General features: G+C 47.3%; 1 protein-coding gene across 1 annotated transcript in view; it reads right to left on the bottom strand.

The window, feature by feature from the left end:
- The window catches only part of wbp4 (WW domain binding protein 4), a 56,662-nt gene extending 43,579 nt beyond the window's left edge, over nt 1–13,083 (bottom strand). Inside the window, exon 1 of the mRNA XM_078232081.1 lies at nt 13,046–13,083. Within this exon, the coding sequence (XP_078088207.1) occupies nt 13,046–13,083 (38 nt within the window). The remainder of the gene's footprint in view (nt 1–13,045) is intronic.
- Between the last annotated feature and the right edge of the window lie 8,767 nt (nt 13,084–21,850).

Here is a 21,850-nt window from a genome sequence, read left to right as displayed (position 1 = left end):
TGCCCCCGCCCACTTCGCCAGATTACTCCCCTCCCCCCCCATGAGAACGCCCCTTTCACCAGAGATCCGCCCCCTCCGCCAGGGACCCGCCTCTCCTCAATAGTCCTGCCCCTCCTCCGTAGCCCCCGCCCCATCCGCCAGAGGACTGCCCACCCCCATTGCCCCGCCCCCTCCCCATTGCCCCGCCCCCTCCGCCATAGTCCCGCCCTCAGTTGGGTCCCCTCTCTCGAAGCTCCGCCCCCTCAGTTGGCCTCTCTCTCTCTCTCTGTACCCCCCCCCCCCCCCCTCAGTGATTTGTCAGAAACGATTGTTTGGCAGCAGGAGTTGCACCGATATTAAATATCAGCAGAGAATGCTGGGAAATCTCAGTGATGTGGAGATGCCGGCGTTGGACTGGGGTTAAACACAGTAAGAAGTCTCACAACACCAGGTTAAAGTCCAACAGGTTTATTTGGTAGCAAAAGTCACTGGCTTTCGGAGCGCTGCTCCTTCGTCAGGTGAGTGGGAGTTCTGTTCACAAACAGGGCATATAAAGACACAAACTCAATTTACAAAATAATGGTTGGAATGCGAGTCTTTACAGGTAATCAAGTCTTAAAGGTACAGACAATGTGAGTGGGGAGAGGGTTAAGCACAGGTTGAAGAGATGTGCATTGTCTCCAGCCAGGGCAGTTAGTGAGATTTTGCAAGTCCAGGCAAGTCGTGGGGGTTACAGATAGTGTGGCATGAACCCAAGATCCCGGTTGAGGCCGTCCTCATGTGTGCGGAACTTGGCTATCAGTCTCTGCTCAGCGACTTTGCGTTGTCGTGTGTCATGAAGGCCGCCTTGGAGAACGCTTACCCAAAGATCAGAGGCCGAATGCCCGTGACTGCTGAAGTGTTCCCCAACAGGAAGAGAACACTTTTGCCTGGTGATTGTCGAGCGGTGTTCATTCATCCGTTGTCGTAGTGTCTGCATGGTCTCCCCAATGTACCATGCCTCGGGACATCCTTTCCTGCAGCGTATCAGGTAGACAACGTTGGCTGAGTTGCAAGAGTATGTACCATGTACCTGGTAGATGGTGTTCTCACGTGAGATGATGGCATCCGTGTCGATGATCCGGCACGTCTTGCAGAGGTTGCTGTGGCAGGGTTGTGTGGTGTTGTGGTCACTGTTCTCCTGAAGGTCGGGTAGTTTGCTGCGGACAATGGTCTGTTTGAGGTTGTGCGGTTGTTTGAAGGCAAGAAGTGGGGGTGTGGGGATGGCCTTGGCGAGATGTTCATCTTCAATGTTGACATGTTGAAGGCTCCGGAGGAGATGTCGTAGCTTCTCCGCTCCGGGGAAGTACTGGACAACGAAGGGTACTCTGTCCGCCGTGTCCCGTGTTTGTCTTCTGAGGAGGTCGGTTTGTCGCTGTGGCGCGTCGGAACTGTCGATTGATGAGTCGAACGCCATATACGGGCATTCAGCCTCTGATCTTCGGGTAAGCATTCTCCAAGGCGGCCTTCACGACACACGACAGCGCAGAATCGCTGAGCAGAAACTGATAGCCAAGTTCCACACACATGAGGACGGCCTCAACCGGGATCTTGGGTTCATGCCACACTATCTGTAACCCCCACGACTTGCCTGGGCTTGCAAAATCTCACTAACTGTCCTGGCTGGAGACAATACACATCTCTTTAACCTGTGCTTAACCCTCTCTCCATTCACATTGTCTGTACTTTTAAGACTTGATTACCTGCAAAGACTCGCATTCTAACCATTATTTTGTAAATTGAGTTTGTGTCTATATATGCCCTGTTTGTGAACAGAACTCCCACTCATCTGATGAAGGAGTAGCACTCTGAAAGCTTGTGGCTTGTACTCCCAAATAAACCTGTTGGACTTTAACCTGGTGTTGTAAGACTTCTTACTTGGAAATATATCGCCATTCATTCACTGTCACTGGGTTGAAATCATGAAACTTCCTCTCTAATAGCACTGTGGATGTACCTACATCATAGGAACTGCAGTGATTCCAGAAAGCAGCTCATCATCATCTTCTCAAAAGGCAATTAGGGATGGGCAATAAATGCTGGTCTAGCCAGTGAAACCCACATGCCAGGAAAGAATTTTTTAAAAGGATCATAGAACAGGAGGTGATATTGTCCCCTGAATAGAAGGAATATTTGAATTCATATAATGCCTTTAAATGCCACAAATTGTGTCAGAATCATCTCGTTGCCGTTTGTGGAATCTTGCTGTGTGCAAATTGGTTGCCTGATTGTACATGGATCTGCATTGTGACACATTGTCATTGGTTGATACTGAGCCACAGGCAGAATAGGAAATAACAAGATAAAAATACAAGCAATTCATGAGTATTCATTTTCCGGTTTGGCTGTTTATTTTTGCTATAAAGTTACGCAAGACCAGCCATAAATCTGGAACAAGCATTTAAAGATTTACTTTGCAATGCAGAAAAAGGGGCAAAGTTAATAAAAGCACAAAGCAATAAAGCTTTTAAAAATTATATTTACTGATCCCAAAGCAGATAAGACTGCTTTATCTTGACTTATCATGGACATCATTCCTTTCTGATTAAAAGAACAGTTTGTTTCCCTTCTGGCCATTGATGTTGACCGGCCATGAAGGTTCAATGTTTGAGCCATAGATGACACTAAGATGATGAAATTCATTCGTGTAGCACCGACAGCAGAGTTACACCCATTCCCATGGCAAGCCGTATGTGGGGTCCTTTAATATGGTCGTGCAAACAAATTTTTCCACTAACTTAGGCCGCTCAGTAAATATGTAGACCCTGAACCAGTCACTGAAAGCAAGAACGCAGGTACAGCAGGCAGTCCGGAAAGCAATTGGTATATTGGCCTTCATTGCAAGAGGACTTGAGTACAGGAGCAAGGATGTCTCAGTGCAATTAGACAGGGTCTTGTTGAGACCACACTGGAGTTTTATGTGCATTTTTGATCTACTTATCTAAGAAAGGATATACTTCCCATAGAGGGAGTACATCAATGTTTCACCAGGATGCAAGGTTGATGTTTCCACTGGCTGCGGGAGGGGTGGGTGAGGGGGTGGCTGGGCAGTCAAGAACAAGGGGTCACAGTTCAAGATATGGAGTAGGCCATTTAAGACCGAGATTAGGAGAACTTCCTTCAGTCAGAAAGTGGCAAATTCTCTATCACAGAAGACTGTGGAGGACAAGTCACTGAACATATTTAAGAAGGAAATAGATTTTTAGATTCTAAGGATATGGGAAGAAAGCAGGAGTATGGCATTGAGATAGAGGATCAGCCATGATCATATTGAATGGCAGAGCAGGCTCGAGGGGCCAAATGGCCAACTCCAGCTCTTATTTTCTATGTTTCAGAAGATATAAGCAAAAAGTTGCAAATGGTAAAACCATGGCAACTGGAACTGAATGGGGAGAAATATGAGGTCATCTACTTTGGACCCAAGAACAATAAATCTTTTTTTAAATGATGAGATACTAAAAGATGTAGAGGTGCAAAGTGTTTTGGGGGTTAAAGTTCCAAAATCATTAACAACTATGGAAAGTAATGTACAATTACAAAGGAATGATGACTCCATGACAAAGTTACAAAGGAAGAGGTTAGGCATCAGTTGTATAGAAGCTCGATCAGACCTATGTTTGAATGCTGCATTAACCTTTGGGTTTTGTACCTCAGATAAGATATATGGCTTTATGGATGATATGGCAGCAACAAAAATTCACCTTAATGATACCTGAACCAAAAGTGCTAAGTTATGGGGCTAAATTTTATAAACATGATTTGCATTCTGTTGAACATAGGGGAGATTTGATCAAGATATTTTAAATTGAATTCGATAGAAATACAGAGGAATTATTTTTTCTTGAGGGGCAATTCTAGAACTCGAGGAGATTATTTTAACCAGAGCCAGGTCAATCTGAAATGATGGCCGAATGCTCCGACCTCGGCCAAGGCTGGGATTCTCCAGTCCCGCTGCAGTGAATGGAGCTTTGGCTGAGTGCCAAATTCTCTATTCTCGCCGGCAGCAGCGGCGGGGCGAATGAGATTGGAGAAATCCAGCTGAATCTGGAAACACTTCTTCACAGAAAGGATAGAAAATATCTGGAGCTCTTTCCCCTGAAAAATATTGGATTCTGGGGGATAATTGAAGCTTTCATGGTGATAATTCTTTTGTCAGATAAGGGTTTGGAGAGACAATGGATGAGCATATGGAGTTGTGGTGCCCTTGAGGAAACTGGGATGCCTGGACATTTGACTTGCTGTGCTCAGGTTTCCAGACGTGAATGTGGCCTGACGAGAGGCTGCCAACAAAACAAAGTCAACACATTTATTCACTTAGTTTTTACATTTGCTTGGAGCCTTTGAGGGCTCAGTCTACTCCACCTTCCTCCAGCCCCCAACCCCATCGTCCTTCCTCCCCTTCCCATGCGGTACCACAATGGTATTGTCACTGGACTAGTAATCCAGAGACCCAGGGTAATGCTCTGGGAAAAACAAAAACAGAAAAATGCTGGAAAATCTCAGCAGGTCTGACAGCATCTGTGGAGAGAGAGTAGAGCCAACGTTTCGAGTCTAGATGACCCTTCGCCAGAACTCTGGGGACCTAGATTCTAATCCCACTACGGCAGATGGTGAAATTTGAATTCAATAAAAATCTGGAATTAAAATTCTGATGATGATCATGAAACCATTGTCAATTGTTGTAAAAACCCATCTGGTTCACTAATGTCCTTTAGGGAAGGAAATCTGCGTCCTTTCCTGGTCAGGCCTACATGTGACTCCAGACCCACAGTAACGTGGTTAACTCTTAAATGCCCTCTGAAACGGCCGAGCAAGCCACTCGGTTCAAAGGCAATTAGGGTTGGGCAATAAATGCTGGCCCAGCCAGCGATGCCAACATCTCATGAATTAATTTTTAAAAAACTTATCTGAGAGCTACCCACCAGCAAAGCAAGCTCCCACTCACCCAGTTTTTTGCAGGTCTGTTTTCTATTTTCTATTTTGCACACCAACTAAGGGAGTTAAATTGCCAGTTAGTGCCAGTCTTGTGATGTGAAACCAGCCCTACTAGGAACCAAGGCTAGGACTCAAGGCCATTGTATCTCTCTGGATTCATGCCCAGGCTTCTAACCTGAACAAGTAATGCTTAATCCATTACACAGCTTTCCATTTCCCACACTTCAAAAACTCTGCTGTCTGAGCGGATTTAAATCCCCAAAATTGCATCTAAAAAGTGAAATATTCCAGACACAATGGACTTCAATCACTCTGTTATGTTGATCAATCTCACTCTTTAAATTCAGCATGGGTTTGTGGGGTGAACTAGGCCTCGCTCTCTTTAACCAGTGCAGGAGGCCTCTCTTACCAACAACCTGCAGCTGAGCCTGGCCGACAACTCATGGAACGTTAGGCCCAATACAAGGGGTTAAGTTGCTCCTTAATGTCCCAAGATGTGTAGGTTAGGGGGATTGGCGAGGTAAATTGTGGGGTTACAGGGATAGGACGGGGGGGACGGGTCTCGGCTAGATGTTCTGTCAGAGATTCGGTGCAAACTTGATGGACCAAATGGCCTACTTCTGCACTGTAGGGATTCTATGATTCTATGAAAACCAGCCTGAATTTCCCCAGCTGCTCAGGTAACAATGCGCAGCACAGAACAGAAAGACCGTGTCCACATGTCTTACCCCAAGGGCAGAATTCTACGCTTCCCCAAGGTTCTGAGGGGGAGGGGGGGGCTACAGGGAGTTTAAAATTGAATGGATGGGGTTCCCCCCACGGGAACCCGCCTGCCCAAACCCAGACACAATTCCATGCTTGGGTCGGCAGGGCCTCAGGTGGCAAACCCACTTATTCACCTATTATGGCCCTTAGCTGGCCACTTAACAGCCTTTTCTCACCCAGGATCAATTTTGAGGTTGGTGGGAGTGGGTACAGGTAGGGTGGGCAACTGACACAAGAATAATTCTCCATCGCAGGCGGGAAGGTGGGGGGGAGGGGAGACACTTCAATCTAAAGGCCCCCTCAGAGTTGGGCGCCCTCCTCTCCGAGACCTTGGAGCTCCAGGTCTCCCTCGTACCCCCTGCCTCCCTTGCCCATCTCAACCCCTGGCCTATCCCCCGATGCTGCCCTCTTTCTGAACCCCCAGTGCATCCCTTGTCCTCCTGCCCCTGGGACCCAGGTTCCAGGACTTAAGTCTCAGACAGGCACCACTTCTGGCCACTGCAGCACAGTGCCTGGCTAGTTTGGAGAGCTGTCAGCCAATCTTCCTTCCGAGCAAATGAAAGTCCTTCCCACTGCCAATCGGCATTCAAGTGGGTGTTAGTAACCAATGGGGAGAGTTGGCTGCTGTGTGTTGGGTGCCAACTCTCAGGATGATAAGTGCTGATTGCTCGCCATCCTTAAAATCCTACCCCAAGAGAAAAAATATTTTGGACAATTTTCAGGACTGCAATTTTTTTTCTTTATTTCTTCCTGAAATGTGGGCTTTGCTGGTAAGGCCAATATTTGTTGCACGTTCCTAATTGCCCTTGAACTGAGTGACCTGCTAGATCATTTCAGTCCAAAATCAACCATATCGCTCTGGAGTCACATGTAGGCCAGGCCAGGTAAGGAAGTCAGATTTCTTTCTCTAAAGGACACTTAATGAACCAGTTGGGTTTTTCCAGCAACCAGTGATAGTTTCATGATCACTGTTACTGAGATTACGTTTATATCCTATATTTATGAATTGAATTCAAATTCCACCAGCTGCCATGGTGGGATTTGTACCATGTTCCCAGAGCATTCGCCTGAGTTGATGGATTACTAGTCCAGTGACATTACCACAAGACCCCCTATCTCCCCTAGTTTTACTTAGAAAGCATATCTCTTGTGATAAACCCATGAGATTTGGTATGTTTTGACTCCTCTAGATTGCAAATATTACACAGATGCTGGGGGTCTGGGGAGATTCACATTCTCTGCCTCAGATCCCCAACACTGCAGGGGAAGACTCCCATATAGAGAGCCTTCCACTGAAGGCTGTGAATTAGTCGGGAGCTAAGCCCACCACTGTCTATGTGGAGTTTGCATATTCTCCCCATGTCTGCATGGGTTTCCTTCGGATATTCTGGTTTCCTCCCACAGTCCAAAGACGTATGGGTAATGTGGATTGGCCATGCTAAATTGCCCCTTAGTGTCCCAAGGTGTGTAGGTTAGGTTGATTAGTCATGGTAAATATGTGGGGTTATGGGGATAGGGCAGAGAAGAGGGCCTGGGTGGGATGCTCTTTTGAAGAGTCATTGCAGATTTGATGGGCCAAATGTCCTCTTTCTGCACTGTAGGGATTCTATGGCTCTGTTTCAGAATACGTAAGCAATTTGCCTCTTATCTTGTGTGCGGAATAAGATCATTTAAGCTGTGACAAAGGCAGATGTACAAACCCTGCATTCAGGAATCAGTGTAGGCACTTGAGCAAGATTGTCCCTCAAAGCAATGGATCATAAGCATCAGAACATGGTGTAACAATGAGTTTCATTTGACTCACTGCCAAAGGTGCTCAGCTTCAGGAACACAAGGAAGGTTGCCAAGGGTCACTATTTGCCAGTGGAACACAGTTATTTCAGTTCAAAGAACAAAGAACAAAGAACAGTACAGCACAGGAAACAGGCCCTTCGGCCCTCCAAGCCTGTGCCGCTCCTTGGTCCAACTAGACCAATCGTTTGTATCCCTCCATTCCCAGGCTGCTCAGGTGACTATCCAGGTAAGTCTTAAACAATGTCAGCGTGCCTGCCTCCACCACCCTACTTGGCAGCGCATTCCAGGCCCCCACCACCCTCTGTGTAAAAAACATCCCTCTAATATCTGAGTTATACTTCGCCCCTCTCACCTTGAGCCCGTGACCCCTCGTGAACGTCACTTCTGATCTGGGAAAAAGCTTCCCACCGTTCACCCTATCTATCCCCTTCATAATCTTGTACACCTCTATTAGATCTCCCCTCATTCTCCGTCTTTCCAGGGAGAACAACCCCAGTTTACCCAATCTCTCCTCATAGCTAAGACCCTCCATACCAGGCAACATCCTGGTAAACCTTCTCTGCACTCTCTCTAACGCCTCCACGTCCTTCTGGTAGTGCGGCGACCAGAACTGGACGCAGTACTCCAAATGTGGCCTAACCAGCGTTCTATACAGCTGCATCATCAGACTCCAGCTTTTATACTCTATACCCCATCCTATAAAGGCAAGCACACTGATGCGCGTTATCACACACGAGGCTTGAGATGCTCAAGGAAATAAAGGCTTTTATTTACTATTACAACGAAGCTACCATGTACAGTACACGATCCCAGACTGAGGGGTCCCAGACAGAGCAGTGACCTTTATACTTCTCCCAGGAGGCGGAGCCCGACTGGGATGTACCATAATAACTATAATACAGGTGTAACAGCCCAACCCTAACCCCAACAGCAACAAGTAGAACAACCCATCCCTAACCCCAACAGCAACATATATACATACTCGTAGTACTGGCCAGACCTTGGCTCAGTACTACCTAGTGGGAACCAACGATGGTTCACCACATTCACCCCTCCTTTGAAGACAAAGGCCGGCGGGGTACAAAAAAACAGAATAATTTGTCATCAGTCTATAAGTTCAGACGGTCAGGGAGACCGCACCGTCGTTGTGACCTCCTCAACACCGGTGATGACACCGGAGTAGGCACTCGCGGTGGCGTTCTCCTCAAGGCGATGTCTAACGGTTCCTCTACAGTCTCACGGGCCGGTTGACCCCGAGGTGATGATAATCCGTTGAGATCCGACACGCCCTGAAGTGGTGACCATCTCCTGGACTCAGGCAAGCTGTACACGGGAGTAAAAGGGTTAAGTAATGGTCCCGATGCTGCCCGCGCCATGTCAGGAGGGGAAACAATAGTTGGGGGGTTTCTAACAGGGGGTATGGGAGCGACAGGGGTTTCTACGTCCCCTGCTGGCACCAGGTCTCGAATCAAGACCGTGTCCTCTCGCCCGTCAGGGTATGCCACATAGGCATACTGAGGGTTGGCGTGGAGGAGATGGACCTGTTCGACCAACGGGTCGGACTTGCGGGCCCTTACATGTCGCCGCAGGAGGACAGGTCCTGAGTACGTCAACCAAGACGGTAATGAGGTCCCAGAGGATGACTTCCGAGGGAATGAAAACAGCCTCTCATGAGGAGTAGCGTTGGTTGCCGTACACAGGAGTGAGCGTATGGAATGGAGCGCATCAGGGAGCACCTCTTGCCAACGGGAGACTGGAAGGCTTTTTGACTTCAACGCCAGTAAGACAGCCTTCCAGACTGTAGCATTCTCACGTTCCACCTGTCCGTTACCCCTAGGGTTGTAGCTCGTGGTTCTACTAGAGGCAATCCCGTATGAGAGCAGGTATTGCCTCAAGTCATCGCTCATGAACGACGAGCCCCTATCGCTGTGAATGTAGCAGGGGTACCTGAACAGAGTAAAAAGATCACGGAATGCCTTGATAACCGTGGCAGCGGATGTATCAGAGCAGGGAATAACAAAAGGGAATCTCGAGTACTCACCAATGATGTTGAGGAAGTACACATTCCGATCTGTCGAGGGAAGGGGGCCCTTAAAGTCGACACTCAGTCTTTCGAAGGGACGAGTGGCCTTGACTAGTTGTGCCCAGTCAGGTCGGTAAAAGTGCAGTTTGCATTCCGCGCATACCCGACAACTTCTCGTTATGGACCTGACATCCTCCACCGAGTAGGGCAGATTGCGGGCTTTTACGAAGTGGTAGAGCCGAGTGACCCCAGGATGGCATAGGTCATTATGGAGGGCCTGCAAACGGTCCTCCTGTATACTGGCGCATGTTCCACGAGACAGGGCATCCGAGGGCTCGTTGAGTTTCCCTGGACGATACACGATGTCGTAATTATAGGTGGAGAGTTCGATTCTCCACCTCAAGATCTTGTCGTTCTTGATCTTGCCCCGCAGCGTGTTATTGAACATGAACGCCACGGACCGCTGGTCCGTGATCAGGGTGAACTGTTTTCCCGCCAAGTAATGGTGCCAATGCCTGACGGCCTCCACAATGGCCTGGGCCTCCTTTTCCACCGCTGAATGTCGAATTTCGGGGCCTTGGAGGGTGCAGGAAAAAAAGGCGACGGGCCTGCCCGCCTGGTTAAGTGTGGCGGCCAGGGCGAAATCAGATGCATCGCTCTCCACCTGAAAGGGGATGGACTCATCAACAGCGTGCATCGTGGCATTCGCGATGTCGGCTTTTAGTTTATCAAAGGCCAATCGACCCTCTGGTGTTAGGGGAAAAGAGGTGGACTTGATGAGCGGACGGGCTTTGTCCGTGTAATTGAGAACGCACTGTGCATAATAAGAGAAGAAGCCTAAGCATCTTCTCAGTGCTTTTGCGCTAGTGGGCAGGGGAAGTTCAAGGAGGGGACGCATACGGTCTGGATCAGGACCAATGACCCCGTTTTCCACCACGTATCCGAGGATGGCTAAACGGCGCGTACGAAATACACACTTCTCCCTGTTGTAGGTCAGATTCAGGCGAGATGCAGTGCGTAGGTTCTTAAGGAGATTTGTGTCGTGGTCCTGCTGGTCATGGCCGCAGATGGTGACGTTATCCAGGTACGGGAAGGTAGCCCGCAGTCCGTTATGGTCCACCATTCGGTCCATAGCACGCTGGAAGACCGAGACTCCATTGGTGACACCAAAAGGAACCCTGAGAAAGTGATACAAGCGACCATCCGCCTCAAAAGCCGTGTATTGTCGGTCCTCTGGGCGAATGGGGAGTTGGTGGTAGGCAGACTTGAGGTCTATGGTGGAGAACACCCGGTACTGCGCAATCTGGTTGACCATGTCAGATATGCGCGGGAGGGGATACGCATCCAGCTGCGTGTATCTATTAATGGTCTGACTATAGTCAATGACCATCCGGGGTCTGTTCACACTCTTGACCACCATGACCTGCGCTCTCCACAGACTAGCGCTGGGTTGTATGATCCTTTCCTTGAGGAGCCGCTGAACTTCAGATCGAATGAAGATCCGATCCTCAGCGCTGTAACGCCTACTCTTAGTCGCAATGGGCTTGCAGCCTGGCACAAGATTCTGGCATCTCTGTGCCGGCATCTCCACATCATGACAAGATTCTGGAACAGGGAGGGTGTGGTAATCTTCAGTGTCGAGAGGCTACAGGCGGGGCGCGTTGGGCAATTTGGAGGCTGCTGTTCTCCCACTGAAAGCGAAGGGAGTAACACAGAAGTAACACCGCGGGCCGCCCGGAGCTGCTGCCGTCGTCAGGCCCGAGTGTGGGCCATCACGCAGCTTTTCGAACCCGAGGGACGAGGAGGGATCAGCGACTGCTCCTGCCACGTTGTCTCCACGTGGTCTTCGGGATACAATAACTAGGCTTTTGGAGGCCGTCTCCAACCTATCTGCTAGTTCTATCGACTTAGTGAGATCAAGATTACCTTGCTCCAACAGTCTGAGTCGGATATAAGATGATCCGATTCCCGCCACAAACGTATCTCGAGCGAGGTCGTTCATGTTCTGATCTGCCGACACTGCTTTGCAGTTACAGCCCCTGGCTAGCTGTAGGAGCTCGTTCGCGTATTCTTCCATCATTTCGCCGGGCTGCCGTCGTCGAGTGGCTAAGAGGTATCGAGCATGCATCTCGTTTGGCGGTTTAATGTAACGCTTCTTAAGAAGCTCGAGGGCCCTTGTGTAGTCGGTGGCCGCACGGATCGCGAGATATACGGTGTCGCTTACCCTCGCGTGGAGGACCCGGAGTCTGTCGTCGTCTGTGGTGACCGCTGCGGAGGCTGCAAGGTAGTCCTCAAAACATTTCAACCAGTGGTCGAAGGTGTTAGAGGCGCCCACCGCACGTGGATCCAGTGTAAGACGTTCGGGTTTTAACATTTGCTCCATACTCTCTGTATTGTTTTCTTTTTTTTTTAACGACGAGAGTTTAATTAATAGTAAATAAAATTGATGCGCCTTATCACACACGAGGCTTGAGATGCTCAAGGAAATAAAGGCTTTTATTTACTATTACAACGAAGCTACCATGTATAGTACACGATCCCAGACTGAGGGGTCCCAGACAGAGCAGGGACCTTTATACCTCTCCCAGGAGGCGGAGCCCGACTGGGATGTACCACAATAACTATAATACAGGTGTAACAGCCCAACCCTAACCCCAACAGCAACAAGTAGAACAACCCATCCCTAACCCCAACAGCAACATATATACATACTCGTAGTACTGGCCAGACCCTGGCTCAGTACTACCTAGTGGGAACCAACGATGGTTCACCACACATACCATATGCCTTCTTCACCACCTTCTCCACCTGTGTTGCCACCTTCAAGGATTTGTGGACTTGCACACCTAGGTCCCTCTGTGTTTCTATACTCCTGATGGCTCTGCCATTTATTGTATAACTCCTCCCTACATTATTTCTTCCAAAATGCATCACTTCGCATTTATCCGGATTAAACTCCATCTGCCACCTCTCCGCCCAATTTTCCAGCCTATCTATATCCTGCTGTATAGTTGCACTATATTGATATACAGTTGTTTAAACGTTTTGTAGAGTCACAGAATCATTACAGTGCAGGAGGAGCCATTCAGCCCACTGTGTGCGTGCCAGCTCTCCAAAAGAGCAATTGGCTGGGTGCCACTTCCTGGCCTTCTCCCTGCAGCCCTCCAAATTCTTCCTTTTCAGACAACAACCCAATTCCCTCCTGAAAGCTTCGATTGAATCTGCCTCCACTGCATTCTCAAACAATGGCTCGAACGTTCTCGCCGTTAACGCCAATGGGATCTTCTGGTTCAGCCGACGGTACACTCGTACCACAGGCTTCCTGGTGGCATATGGTACAGTCAATGAGAAATATCACTGACAGTGGCGGGACCAGATGATCCCGCCACCCGCTACAAGAAAGAAGCTGCGGGGAGGCCAGAGAATTCCACCTAGTGTATTCCAGATTCCAACCACTCACTGTGTGATAAAGTCGCTCCTCATGTCTCTATTGCTTATTTTGTCACTTACCTTAAATCTGTGCTCTCTTCTTCTGAATTCTTCCACATGGGAAGAATTTCTCTTTATCTATGCTCTCCATACACCTTATGATTTTGAATATCTCCTTCAAATCTCCTCTCAACTTTCTCACCAACCTTTACAGATGCACCATAGAAAGCATTCTTTCTGGTTGTATCACGGTTTGGTACGGTTCTTGCTCTGTCCAAGACCGCAAGAAACTACAAAGGGTTGTGAATGAAGCCCAGTCTATTACACAAACCAGCCACCCATTCATTGACTCTGTCTACACTTCCTGGTGCTTCAGAAAAGCAGCCAGCATAATCAAGGACCCCATGCACCCTGGACATACTCTCCTCCACCTTCTTCTGTTGGGGAAAAGATACAATAGTCTGAGGTCACATACCAACCGACACAAGAGCAGCTTCTTACCTGCTGCCATCAGACTTTTGAGTGGACCTGCCTCACAGTAAGTTGATCTTTTTCTATACCCTAGCTATGACTGTAACACTACATTCTGCACCCTCACCTTTCCTTCCCTATGTATGGTATGTTTTGTCTATATAGTGCGCAAGAAACAATACTTAATAATAAATCAAATCAAATCAAAATCAAATCTTCTCCAAGGAAAATAGTTGCAACTTCTCCAATCTATCTGCATAATTGAAGTTCCTCATCACTGGAACCATTCTTGTGAATCTTTTCTGCATTCTCTCCAGTGCATTCACAGCCTTCCTAAAGTATGGTGCCCTGGGAGTGAGTTGGCTCAGTTGGCTGGACGGTTGGTTTGTGATGCAGAGCAATGTGAACAGCACATGTTCAATTCCCATACCGGTTGAAGTTATTCATGAAGGCCTCGCCTTCTCAACCTTGCCTGACGTGTGGTGACCCTCAGGTTAAATCATCACCAGTCAGCTCTCTCCTAAAAGAGGAGAGCAGCCCATGGTCATCTGGTACCAGGGCGACTTTACCTCTACCTAAAGTAAAGATAATCATCTGCAAATTTTGAAATTGTGCCCTGTACACATTAATATATATCATGGAAAAAAGGGATTCAACACTGACCCCTGGGGAACGCCATACAATCTTTCTTCCAGTCTGAAAAATATCCATCAATCGCCACTCTATGTTTCCTGTCACTTAGCCAATTTTGTACCCATGTTGTTACTGTCCCTTTATTCCTTGAGCTGTAACTTTGCTCACAAGTTGTGTGACACTATCAAACTTTTGAAAGTCTATATACACCACACCCTCATCAACCTTCTCAGTTACCTCTTCAAAACACTAATTTAATATTGTAAAGCATCACGATGGAACTCCCTCCCCGGCTCCACACGCATCCCACCTTCCAATATACAGCCAATTGGGCCAATTCTTCCAATATACAGCCAATTGGGCCAATTCTTCCAATATACAGCCAATTGGGCCAATTCTTCCAATATACAGCCAATTGGGCCAATTCTTCCAATATACAGCCAATTGGGCCAATTCTTCCAATATACAGCCAATTGGGCCAATTCTTCCAATATACAGCCAATTGGGCCAATTCTTCCAATATACAGCCAATTGGGCCAATTCTTCCAATATACAGCCAATTGGGCCAATTCTTCCAATATACAGCCAATTCTGTGTCATTGCACCATTGGGTAGCATACATTAAAGAAAAGGTGAATTAGCAATTGTAAGGGATTTTTCACAAACCTTACAACATCCCAAAGTGCTTTTGAAGTGTACCCAGGTTCAATTCTGGCCTTGGGTGACTTGTCTGTGTGGAGTCTGCACGTTCTCCCCGTGTTTGCATGGGTTTCCTTTGGGTGCTCCAGTTTCCTCCCAGAGTCCAAAAATGTGCAGGTTAGGTGGATTCGCCAAGGTAAATGCATGGGTAGGGCAGAGGGGGGGCTTTGATAAGATGCTCTTTCAGAGAGTCAGTGCAGACTCTATCTGCTCTGTAGGAATTCTATTTTCCTAAATGTAACAGCCAGATAGTAGCAGATCCCATAAATAGCTATGTTTGTTGAGGAATACATACTGGGGAAGAATTCCCCAGCTCTGCTTCAAAATAGCACCACTGATATTTCACATCCACCTGAAAGGACAGGCTTAAAATCTCATCAGAAAGATGGCACTTCTGACCGTGCAGCACTCCTTCGGCATTGTATTGAGTGTCAGTCCAGATTTTAAGTTGAACATGCAATCTTCTGATTCAAAGGCAAAAATGCTTCCCACAGGGCCAAGAACATAGAACATAGAACATAGAACAGTACAGCACAGAACAGGCCCTTCGGCCCACGATGTTGTGCCGACCTTCATCTGAAACCAAGATCAAGCTATCCCACTCCCTACCATCCTGGTGTGCTCCATGTGCCTATCCAATAACCGCTTAAATGTTCCTAAAGTGTCTGACTCCACTATCACTGCAGGCAGTCCATTCCACACCCCAACCACTCTCTGCGTGAAGAACCTACCTCTGATATCCTTCCTATATCTCCCACCATGAACCCTATAGTTATGCCCCCTCGTAATAGCTCCATCCACCCGAGGAAATAGTCTTTGAACGTTCACTCGATCTATCCCCTTCATCATTTTATAAACCTCTATTAAGTCTCCCCTCAATCTCCTCCGCTCCAGAGAGAACAGCCCCAGCTCCCTCAACCTTTCCTCATAAGACCTACCCTCCAAACCAGGCAGCATCCTGGTAAATCTCCTCTGCACTCTTTCCAGCGCTTCCACATCCTTCTTATAGTGAGGTGACCAGAACTGCACGCAATATTCCAAATGCGGTCTCACCAAGGTCCTGTACAGTTGCAGCATAACCCCACGGCTCTTAAACTCCAACCCCCTGTTAATAAAAGCTAACACACTATATGCCTTCTTCACAGCTCTATCCACTTGAGTGGCAACCTTTAGAGATCTGTGGATATGGACCCCAAGATCTCTCTGTTCCTCCACAGTCTTCAGAACCCTACCTTTGACCCTGTAATCCACATTTAAATTAGTCCTACCAAAATGAATCACCTCACATTTATCAGGGTTAAACTCCATTTGCCATTTTTCAGCCCAGCTTTGCATCCTATCTATGTCTCTTTGCAGCCTACAACACCCCTCCACCTCATCCACTACTCCACCAATCTTGGTGTCATCAGCAAATTTACTGATCCACCCTTCAGCCCCCTCCTCTAAGTCATTAATAAAAATCACAAAGAGCAGAGGAATGTAATGTAATTGTCTAAACGCTTTTTAAAAGACAAAATTGTACTTGCCGCTACTACTACCTCTGGCAGCTTGTTCCAAACACTCACCACCCTCTGTGTGAAAAAATTGCCCCTTTGGACACTTTTGTATCTCTCCCCTCTCACCTTAAACCTATGCCCTCTAGTGTTAGACTCCCCTATCTTTGGGAAAAGATTTTGACTATCTCGCTGATCAATGCCCCTCAGTATTTATAGACCTCTATAAGATCACCCCTCAGTCTCCTACGCTCCAGAGAAAAAAGTCCCAATCTATCCAGCCTCTCCTTATAACACAAACCATCAAGATCCTAGTAAATCTTTTCTGCACTCTTTCTAGTTTAATAATATCCTTTCTATAATAGAGTGACCAGAACTGAACACAGTATTCCAAGTGTGGCCTTACCAATGTCAAAGAACAAAGAACAATACAGCACAGGAACAGGCCCTTCAGCCCTCCAAGCCCGCGCCGCTCCCTGGTTCAAACTAGACCATTCTTTTGTATCCCTCCATTCCCACTCCGTTCATATGGCTGTCTAGATAAGTCTTAAACGTTCCCAGTGTGTCCACCTCCACCACCTTGCCTGGCAGCGCATTCCAGGCCCCCACCACCCTCTGTGTAAAATATGTCCGTCTGATATCTGTGTTAAACCTCCCCCCCTTCACCTTGAACCTATGACCCCTCGTGAACGTCACCACCGACCTGGGGAAAAGCTTCCCACCGTTCACCCTATCTATGCCTTTCATAATTTTATACACCTCTATTAAGTCTCCCCTCATCCTCCGTCTTTCCAGGGAGAACAACCCCAGTTGACCCAATCTCTCCTCATAACTAAGCCCCTCCATACCAGGCAACATCCTGGTAAACCTCCTCTGTACTCTCTCCAAAGCCTCCACGTCCTTCTGGTAGTGTGGCAACCAGAACTGGACGCAGTATTCCAGATGCGGCCGAACCAACGTTCTATACATCTGCAACATCAGACCCCAACTTTTATACTCTATGCCCCGTCCTATAAAGGCAAGCATGCCATATGCCTTCTTCACCACCTTCTCCACCTGTGACGTCACTTTCAAGGACCTGTGGACTTGCACACCCAGGTCCCTCTGCGTATCTACACCCTTTATGGTTCTGCCATTTATCATATAGCTCCTCCCTACATTATTTCGACCAAAATGCATCACTTCGCATTTATCAGGATTGAACTCCATCTGCCATTTCTTTGCCCAAATTTCCAGCCTATCTATATCCTTCTGTAGCTTCTGACAATGCTCCTCACTATCTGCAAGTCCTGCCAATTTTGTGTCGTCCGCAAACTTACTGATCACCCCAGTTACACCTTCTTCCAGATCATTTATATAAATCACAAACAGCAGAGGTCCCAATACAGAGCCCTGCGGAACACCACTAGTCACAGGCCTCCAGCTGGAAAAAGACCCTTCCACGACCACCCTCTGTCTTCTGTGACCAAGCCAGTTCTCCACCCATCTAGCCACCTCCCCCTTTATCCCATGAGATCCAACCTTTTTCACCAGCCTACCATGAGGGACTTTGTCAAACGCTTTACTAAAGTCCATATAGACGACATCCACGGCCCTTCCCTCGTCAACCATTCTGGTCACTTCTTCAAAAAACTCCACCAGGTTAGTGAGGCATGACCTCCCTCTCACAAAACCATGCTGACTATCGTTAATGAGTTTATTCCTTTCTAAATGCGCATACATCCTATCTCTAAGAATCTTCTCCAACAACTTCCCCACCACGGACGTCAAGCTCACCGGCCTATAATTACCCGGGTTATCCTTCCTACCCTTCTTAAATAACGGGACCACATTAGCTATCCTCCAATCCTCTGGGACCTCACCTGCGTCCAGTGACGAGACAAAGATTTGCGTCAGAGGCCCAGCGATTTCATCTCTCATCTCCCTGAGCAGCCTTGGATAGATTCCATCAGGCCCTGGGGATTTGTCAGTCTTTAAATTCTCTAACAAACCTAACACTTCCTCCTTTGTAATGGAGATTTTCTCCAACGGTTCAACACTCCCCTCCGAGACACTCCCAGTCAACATATCCCTCTCCTTTGTCTTGTACAACTTCAACAAGACGTCCCAACTCCTATATTCAATGTTCTGACCAATGAAACCAAGCATGCTGAATGTCTTCTTAACCACTCTGTCTACCTGTGACTCCACTGTCAAGGAGCTGTGAACCTGTACCCCTAGATCTTTTTGTTCTGTAACTCTCCCCAATGCCCTACCATTAACTGAGTAAGTCCTGCCCTGGTTCAATCTACCAAAATGCATCACCTCGCATTTATCTAAATTAAATTCCATCTGCCATTCGTCAGCCCACTGGCCCAATTGATCAAGATCCCGTTGCAATCCAAGATAACCTTCTTCACTGTCCACTATGCCACCAATCTTGGTGTCATCTGCAAACTTACTAACCATGCCTCCTATAGTCTCATCCAAATCATTAATATAAATGACAAATAACAGTGGACCCAGCACCGATCCCTGAGGCACACCGCTGGTCACAGGTCTTCAGTTTGAAAAACAACCCTCTACAACCACCCTCTGGCTTCTGTCATCAAGCTAATTTTGTATCCATCTAGCTACCTCACCTTGGATCCCATGAGATTTAACCTTCTGCAACAACCTACCGTTGTTCCAATCTTCAGGCACCTCACCTGTGACCATCGATGATTCAAATATCTCTTCAAGGGGACCCGCAATTTCCTCCTTAGCCTCCCACAATGTCCTGGGATACACTTCATCAGGTCCCGGGGATTTATCTACCTCGATGCGCTTTAAGACTACCAGCATCTCGTTCTCTGTAATATGTACACTCCTCAAGACATCACTATTTATTTCCTCAAGTTCCCTAACATCCATGCTTTTCTCAACAGTAAATACTGATGAGAAATATTCATTTAGGATCTCACCCATCTCTTGTGGATCCGCACGTAGATGACCTTGTTGATCCTTAAGAGGCCTTACTCTCTCCCTAGTTACTCTTTTGGCCTTTATGTATTTGTAGAAGCTCTTTGGGTTCTCCTTTGCCTTATCTGCCAAAACAATCTCATGTCCCCTTTTTGCCCTCCTGATTTCTCTCTTAACTCTACTCCTACACCCCCTATACTCTTCAAGAAATTCGCTTGATCCCAGCTGCCTATGCATGTTATGTGCCTCCTTCTTCTTCTTGACCAGGGCCTCAATATCCCGAGTCATCCAGGGTTCCCTACTTCTACCAGCCTTGCCCTTCACTCTAAGAGGAATGTGGTTACCTTGAACCCTGGTTAACACACTTTTGAAAGCCTCCCACTTACCAGACGTCCCTTTGCCTTCCCACAGACTCCCCCAATTAACTTTTGAAAGTTCCTGCCTGATACCATCAAAATTGGCCTTGCCCCAATTTAGAATTTTAACTTTTGGGCCAGACCTATCATTCTCCATAGCTATCTTAAAACTAATAGAATTATGGTCACTGGTCCCAAAGTGATCCCTCACTAACACTTCTGTCACCTGCCCTTCCTTATTTCCCAAGAAGAGGTCAAGTTTTGCCCCCTCTCTCGTCAGGCCATCCACATACTGAATGAGAAATTCCTCCTGAATACATTCAACAAATGTCTCTCCATCCAACCCTCTACTGCTATGGCTGTCCCAGTCAATGTTGGGAAAGTTAAACTCCCCTATTATTACCATCGTATTTATCTTGGAGCTATCTGTAATCTCCTTCCATATTTGTTCCTCAATTTCCTGCTATTTGGGGGCCTATGGTACAACCCTATCAAAGTGATTTCCCCCTTCTTATTTCTCAGTTCTACCCATATAGACTCAGTGGCCGAACCCTCGGATACATCCCCTCTCAGTACTGCCGTGATGTTTTCCCTAATCAAAAGTGCAACTCCCCCTCCTCTCTTACCTCCTGTTCTATCTTTCCTATAGCATCTGTATCCTGGAACATGGAGCTGCCAGTCCTGTCCCTCCCTTGGCCATGTTTCAGTAATTGCTATAATATCCTAGTCCCACGTACCCATCAATGCCCTGAGTTCATCTGCCTTGCCCGTCAGGCCTCTTGCATTGAAATAAATGCAATTTAATCTGGACTTCCCTTGCTCTCTGCTCTGCTTTTGCCTGATCTGTCTGATACTAGGATTACTGACACTGCCTTTATTACTTAATGTGCTCTCTTTAACTTCTCTTCTGTCTCCCTACTACTTTGGGTCCCATCCCTCTGCCAAACTAGTTTAAACCCTCCCAAGTGGCTCTAGCAAATCTCCCCGCCAGGAAACTAGTTCCCCTCCAGTTCAGGTGTAACCCATCCCTCTTGAACAGGTCAACAGAGGGAGGGCCAAGCAGGGCAATGTATGTGGAAGTAGTCATAATGATGCTGCAGGTATGTGATTGAAAGCTCATCTAGGGGTTAATTACCACACCAAAGCTGCAAACAGTCTGGTTCACACTCAAGACAGTAAGAAGTCTCACAACACCAGGTTAAAGTCCAACAGGTTTATTTGGTAGCAAAAAGCTGCCCCTTCCGAAAGCTAGTGGCTTTTGCTACCAAATAAACCTGTTGGACTTTAACCTGGTTTTGTGAGACTTCTTACTGTGTTTACCCCAGTCCAACGCCGGCATCTCCACATCATCACACTCAAGAAGCAGCGCATGAATGTGATGCAGTCACTGGTCAGGAAACGAGAGGCCGCAGTAGTCTCTGGCCCTCCTTGGTGTGGTATACCTTTAAGGGATGTATCTAAAACTGCTGTGCATTACCAGGCAGGGTATGACGTTGATACTCAAGTGATCATCAGGTGGAAGAAAGGAGCAGTCCCAGAGACCAGATGTGTTATCTAGTCTCCCAGATATTGTTAGATTCTTCAAGTTTAGAAACCCCCAACTGAGATATTAACTGCTTTTGTGTGATCGGTGTGTTTGTAGAAGGTAGAAAACACAATACTTCCAATGTTTGATTTATTGTCATTTATTAGTATAGTGAAAAGTATTGTTTCTTGCACGCTATACGGACAAAGCATTGCAGTCCAAAAATGTGCGGGTTAGGTTGATTGGCCGTGTGAAAAATTGCCCTTAGTGTCCTGAAATGCGTAGGTTAGAGGGATTAGTGGGTAAATATGTAGGGATATGGGGGTAGGGCCTAGGTGGGATTGTGGTCGGTGCAGACTCGATGGGCCGAATGGCCTCTTTCTGTACTGTAGGGTTTCTATGATTTCTATGAATGTAGTGTTACAGTCATAGCTAGCGTGTAGAGAAACATCAACTTAATGCAAGGTAGGTCCATTCAAAAGTCTGATGGCAACAGGGAAGAAGCTGTTCTTGAGTCGGTTGGTACGTGACCTCAGACTATTGTATCTTTTTCCCGATGGAAGAAGGTGAAAGAGAATGTGTGCGGTGCATGGGGCACTTAATTATGCTGGCTGCTTTGCCAAGGCAGCAGTAAGTGTAGACAGAGTCAGAGGATGGGAGGCTGGTTTGCATGATGGATTGGGCTACATCCACGACCTTTTGTAGTTTCTTGCGGTCTTGAGCAGAGCAGGAGCCATACCAAGCCGTGGTACAACCAGAAAGAATGCTT

Source organism: Mustelus asterias, chromosome 17, assembly GCF_964213995.1.
Source record: "Mustelus asterias chromosome 17, sMusAst1.hap1.1, whole genome shotgun sequence".
Lineage (NCBI taxonomy): Eukaryota > Metazoa > Chordata > Chondrichthyes > Carcharhiniformes > Triakidae > Mustelus > Mustelus asterias.
This window is presented reverse-complemented; position numbering and strand designations above follow the sequence as displayed.